This window comes from Hyaena hyaena, unplaced genomic scaffold, assembly GCF_003009895.1.
Source record: "Hyaena hyaena isolate Hyena2069 unplaced genomic scaffold, ASM300989v1 scaffold_426, whole genome shotgun sequence".
NCBI lineage: Eukaryota > Metazoa > Chordata > Mammalia > Carnivora > Hyaenidae > Hyaena > Hyaena hyaena.
In genome coordinates, this window is record NW_024081061.1 from 443,238 (window position 1) to 448,873 (window position 5,636).

The following is a 5,636-nucleotide window of genomic DNA, read 5'->3' on the forward strand; positions in this document are numbered from 1 at the left end:
TATAGAGGGTTACTGAGAGCATGAGCAGAGCCATGACTTTAGGTCAGAGATTCAGAGGACCCAGAGTGATCTTGATATTGCAGGGAGGGATCTGGGGGAGTAACTACCCGAATCTCACCCTCCCACTTCCCTCTGTTCTCCTACTAAGGCTCTTCATGGACTGAGCATGACCAGAATCCAGAGAGCAAGGGAACCTGGTGGTGCCATCCCAGGGCAGAGGAGGCAGAGAGGGGTAGAGAGACAGTCTGGAAGATCCAATGGAAGACACTTGATGTGCCCCTTAAGTTTACCTGGCATTTAGAGTTTACAGAAAAGTTCTAGACAGTTATGGTCCTCACAAAAACTCTGTAAGGTAGGTAGGGCAATGATTATAATCCTATTTCATAGATGAACACACTGAGGTTCAGAGAGGTAAAACAACTTGCCCAAGGTCATAGGATTCATCTCGAGATGTTGAGTTCAGGGACTGTCTCTGAGAGGGTCCTTGTGGGAGGAAATGGTTCTTCTGGGCATTCAGCTGCTGCAGAAAGCCCTTCAACCTGGACTCTTGGGAATCCAGAATCTTGGGGAGCACTGGGAGTTCAAGCCAGGTAACCTTGAGCTTCAGAAGACATCCGTGCGGAGCGGGAGAGGCTGTTCCATGCCACTGATGAGGAGATTGGGCTCTTGGGACAGCACGGAGGGATTGCGTACCATTGAGGTCCCCACGCTGCCCATAGTGACCTCCCTTTCCTCCTGCCGCAGGTGCCGGAGAACCTCCTGTGACAGGGAGAAGCTGCTTCCCTCTGTGGGTTCTGGAACAGAGATGGAGAAGGCGCGGTGAGGACATCATATGTTCTCACTTTAACATACCCTGAGGATGTGCTGGACAGATCCTCCAACCCTCACTCTCCCGCACATCCGTGCACCTTCTCCCCTCCCCTAGCCTCTGGGGCTAGAGTTTCATGGAATTCTAGAGCAAGAAGTGGTTTTAGAGATAACACAATTAATTCCACCTTCTCAGTTTTGAAGATGATGCTAGAGAGGGGCAAAGATCTGCCAAAATCACACAGTGAGGCAATGGCAGAGCTGAGGCTGCTGCCTCAATCTCTTGGCTCCTGACCTGGGGCTCTTCTGCATTTTTCTGGTATCTCTAGATGAAGTGAGGGGCCCCTAGAACCCATCTCTTTACCCTCCACCCAGGGCCCATAGCCGAACACCTCAGAAAGCAGTTGAGCGCCCTAGGTGGAGAGGTAGGACCTATCCCAGGGAAGGAGCAGGGCTTGAATGCCTTGGCCACTTGAGAAGGCCCAAGGCCTGGTGCTGCCGTATCTCCTTCTAACCCCACAGGACACCTGCCTCTTCCGGCCCTGTAGCCTATCAACACCTCACCCTGGTAGACAATGAGGCGGCAGTTGTTCTGACACTCGGGGGCATCTGCCAGGATGTCTTCAAGTGTTCGGCAGAAGAGTTTGGCCTGCTCAAGCCGATCCTCCCGGCTAAAGCCAGCTCGGCCATCCTGTGACATGGCAAACAGGGTCTGCAAGGGGGTGGCATACTCCAGTACACAGATGCCTGCCTGGAAGAGGTGAGAGGAAGACAAGAGTCATCAGGGCCCAGACAGACAGACTCTGGACCCTAGTGCCATTGCTGGCCACCCCCTCTCCCAGCCCGTAGAGATGGAGTGCTGCAAGGTGGCAGCCCAGATGGGATCTATGCTGTCTGGGGACCTTTGCTCCTAAAATCAGGACCAGGACTTTGCTAAATTTATCCCCCACAGATCCTCCCACTCAGAGGGAGCCCAGCCCTGGAACCAGTTGGAGAAATTAAGGCTCAGAGAAGGGCAGTGAATTTTTATCAGTGCTTGGCCAGGGGTCAGAATTCTGGTGCTCTGGGCCCGACTCCTCTTTAGCGGCACCCACCTCACTGCATGCTCACCTGTTGCCCGTTTTCCAGAAGCTCATAGACACTGTTGGTGTAAACCCGGTCCTTGATGCCAGCACGGTCAGCACTTTGTTGGGGCAGCTTATACAGGAAGCGAATGTTGGGGTCAGCCACACTCAGGTCATCAAGCACTCCGCAGTCCAACGGGAAGAGAATGTGTAGCCGATGGCTCCCTGTCCCCCGTAGCGTGTTGTGGAGCTGGTTGCATGTGCGTATCCGGGCCGGAAGCCCTGGGTTGTAAAGGCCTGAGAAGTCATTCCTACCCACCCTGTCTCCCACCCAACCCAGGATAGAGACCAAGTCATTGGTCCCCTCAACATGTGGGTGTAAGAGAACCAAGGGTCCGGTCCACTTACAGTGTGTAGGAACCAGGAAGGGCAGAGCATTCAGGAACCCTCTCCTCCTCTCCCTCCACCCTCACCACCTCTCTTTCCCCTCACTTGTCCTTTGTCCAGATTTCTGGGCCTGCCCCACTCCTTCCCCCCACAGCTTTTAGGGCTCTGAGAGGTAGGAAGAGCTCTGGGAGGTGACATTCCCAGCATTCTCAGGTGCACTTAGTCTGGCCTCTAGCTCCAGACATGTTTCCTACCAGAAGCCCTGGTGACAAGGGCAGAGAGCAGTGGGATACGGGAGAATCACGGCCTCGGCCAGGAAGTCAAAAGAAATGAGACATGACATATGGGCTCATAGGCTCTGGACAGACCTGAGTTCAAATCTTGTCTTGTTCTCTCACTAAGCCATGTGACTTTGGAGAAGTCTCTTCACCTTATAGAACCACAATTTTTTTTTTTATCTCTAGAATAGGGATGATGGTTATTCCTTGGCCACAGGGTATGAATTAAAAGACAAAATGCACACAAAGGGCATGCAGTAAATATTCATTGGAAGAATTCATGGTTAACGTGGGAGAAGTCACCTAGTGTCTCTAAGTGTCATACTTGTCCCTGCAAACCGGGCATCATAACATCCTCCATGCCTACAGAATTTCTCTGGGAATTAAATGATTTGCTACGAATAAAAAGTGTTTGAAAAATACAGCAAGTTCTAGAAACGCAAGAGGTTTTATGTCTTATTGTATGTCTTGGAGACCTGGAGATAGGGGCATAGAGAATGGCTCACCTGGCAGGATCAGCCTCAGGTACCCAATGTAATATGACCATGCCAGCCCATGGGCCACGTTGAAATTCCTTTTTTCACAGACTGCAGAGACCTCAGCTGGGGCTAGGCCCTGTAGACAGCAAGACTACTGGTGAGGGGGCTTCCATGAAGGATAACTGGAGCCCTCCTCCCCAAGATTTCCCAACCGGCTGCCAACTTGCTCCCTTCTCTGCCATTGCTGGACCCACAGTTGCAGGACATCATGGGCTCTACGCTAAGGAGCAACCTCCAAACTAGTCCCACTCCCAGTGCTGAGCTCAGAGTAGGTCATACTAGCTGCAGCCTTCCCTGGCTACACCCTCCACCTCCCTCTGTGTCTTACCTGGAGGTCCAGGAGGATGTTCAGTGCCTGGGAGAGACCCAGGAGGGCAAGCATCCAAGCAAAGGGCAGGTCAGCTGTGTTGGGGAGGGTGCCGTAGAAATAACAGGACAGCAGCAGCAGAGCCCCAGTGCGAACGGGGCAGCCCAGGCAAGCCCACATCGCCCTCCAGTAGCTGCCCTGGTACCTGCAGGTGACAGTCAAGCCCCAGGCTCCAGCCCAACTCAACCAGAGAGATTCAAGGAGGGGCAGGGCCAGGGGTCAATGGAGTGACGTTGGGTGCCCAGTTGCTACAGGTAATAGAATCACCTGGAGTGGAGGTGACACAGCTCCTCAGTCAGACGGCAGACCCCAGTGAACAGCAGTCCCAGCTGCAGGGAGGCCACATGGAGCACCAGCCACCGGAGGGTGAGGTCTGGTGGCTCCCCCAGCCTCCAAAGGGCTACCAGGCAGACGGCCAACAGGACCAAAGCCGCTTTCTGGGCTCTCATGCCCCTGGGCCGCGGGATGGATGGGTGCAGGCTAGGGCGGGGCATCTGTGGGCACCAAGAAACCCACTGTCGTTACCCTCTCACTCCCCTACTGCTTCCGGACAGCTCGCTTCCTCCCTGATGCCCAGCCAGAGCCAGAGGCTGCTCTTTGAGCTCCCTCTAGGGAACAGGCTGGACATACAACATCCCAGCACTCCAGTCCAGGAGAGACTTGTTGAAAACAGAGCAGAGTGACAAGTGCATGTGCCCACACGCGCACGCACACACACACACCCCCCATACCCAACTCCGGTGACATCACAGGTGTAGTGAAGAAAGAAAGCAGCGACCGTCCCAGACCCGGACCTGAAAGTGTCCTGTGAGGTGCCACCCACCTAGGGACTGTTGAGGACCTGGACTTCCCTCTTTCCAAAATCCACCCCAGGGAAGACCTTAGTCAGCAAAGGTGACACCGCAGTACAAGAGCTGCTGGCAGGGCAGCCAGAAGGCTGTCACCCAGCTCTGGGTGTCTGGGGGCCTCAGCCTTGGAGCCTTTGCTCCACTGCTCCTGATCCTACCTACCTTCTATCTCCGAAACCGTGGGTTGTTTCTGGAAGCTGACAGGGAAAGAAGGCCCTGTGTAATGGCACCCAGCGACAAAGGCAGCCTCTCTGGGTACAGCCTGAAAACGAAACATTAAAAAACAGTCATAACTTTTTCCACAGCCACTCAGTCCTGGCATCTTGCCAGATTACAGCTTAGGGGAGGAGGGTATTTCCAGCTCCCCAGGGAGGGAGGGAGGGCCCCAATAACCCATGCCCCAGTCTTGGCATGGGGAGGCAAGCTTGAAAAGGCCCCCATTCCATTGCCCTTTGCTACCCCTGAACCGAAGGTGTGCAGAATCCCCCTCACAGTCCCCCACGGCCACAACCCTGATCACCTCAAGCTCTCATGGTCAAATACCCTCTACCAACACCCAGGCAGGACTCCACACGACCAGACAGACACTCCCAGACACATTACACCCTGCCTGTTTTTATTCTGATTTTCAGATGCAGATCCTCTTTTTCTGAAGACTGTGATATCAGGAAGGAGGCGGGGAGAATGAACAGTTATTTCCTGTAACAGCAGCCTTTCGAGTAAAGAGCTTTATGGCAGAAGAAAGCCCGGGGGGAGTGGGGTTTTGGCTCTCCACAGGAAGTAGCCACGCCTGTGACTTCTCAAAGAGAACCCTTTCCAGCCCAAAATGCAGTCATGTGAAACCTCATCAACATCATCCTCATAATAGTGTTCACCACTCTCCAGATATTATGCTAAGTGTTACATATATTATGTTACTGAATCCACTGAGCCACCCTGTCAGGGTAGGTATAATACTATTCCCCATTTTACAGATGAGTAATCTGAGGCTCAGTGTGGTGAATTGCTTGCTCTGCACCTTGATTTCATGGGAAGGGATAGAAGATTGATCAGGACCAAGTTTCATGCTTATGGTTTCCCCTGGGGTGGCAGGGAGTGTCTCAGGGCGCTCTCTGGCAAACTGATAAGCTGATTTGATTTGAGGATGGGGCAGACCTAACGAGTGGGACTGGGGGACACCCATGGAGCGGCAGCAATGCATTCCTACCCAGGTCAAAAAGTCTGTGCCTGGGCCCTTCCCCACATTGCAGCCAGAAACAAGATGACACACCACATTCTTACATGACACGGGCTTCCCAGGAACAAGGAAGCTTCCTAAAAACTCTTGTTTCTGAAAGCCACTTTCT

General features: G+C 53.3%; 1 protein-coding gene across 1 annotated transcript; it reads right to left on the reverse strand.

The window, feature by feature from the left end:
- Positions 1-348: 348 nt before the first annotated feature.
- STING1 (stimulator of interferon response cGAMP interactor 1) lies at positions 349-4,974 on the reverse strand. The gene is made up of 8 exons (XM_039252711.1): positions 4,811-4,974; positions 4,453-4,552; positions 3,710-3,936; positions 3,404-3,587; positions 3,043-3,151; positions 1,918-2,153; positions 1,372-1,558; positions 349-794 (listed from the first exon to the last, which is right to left on the reverse strand). Exons 3-8 carry the CDS (start codon positions 3,934-3,936, stop codon positions 604-606), a joined length of 1,134 nt encoding a protein of 377 aa, XP_039108642.1. The 5' UTR covers positions 4,453-4,552; positions 4,811-4,974; the 3' UTR covers positions 349-603.
- Between the last annotated feature and the right edge of the window lie 662 nt (positions 4,975-5,636).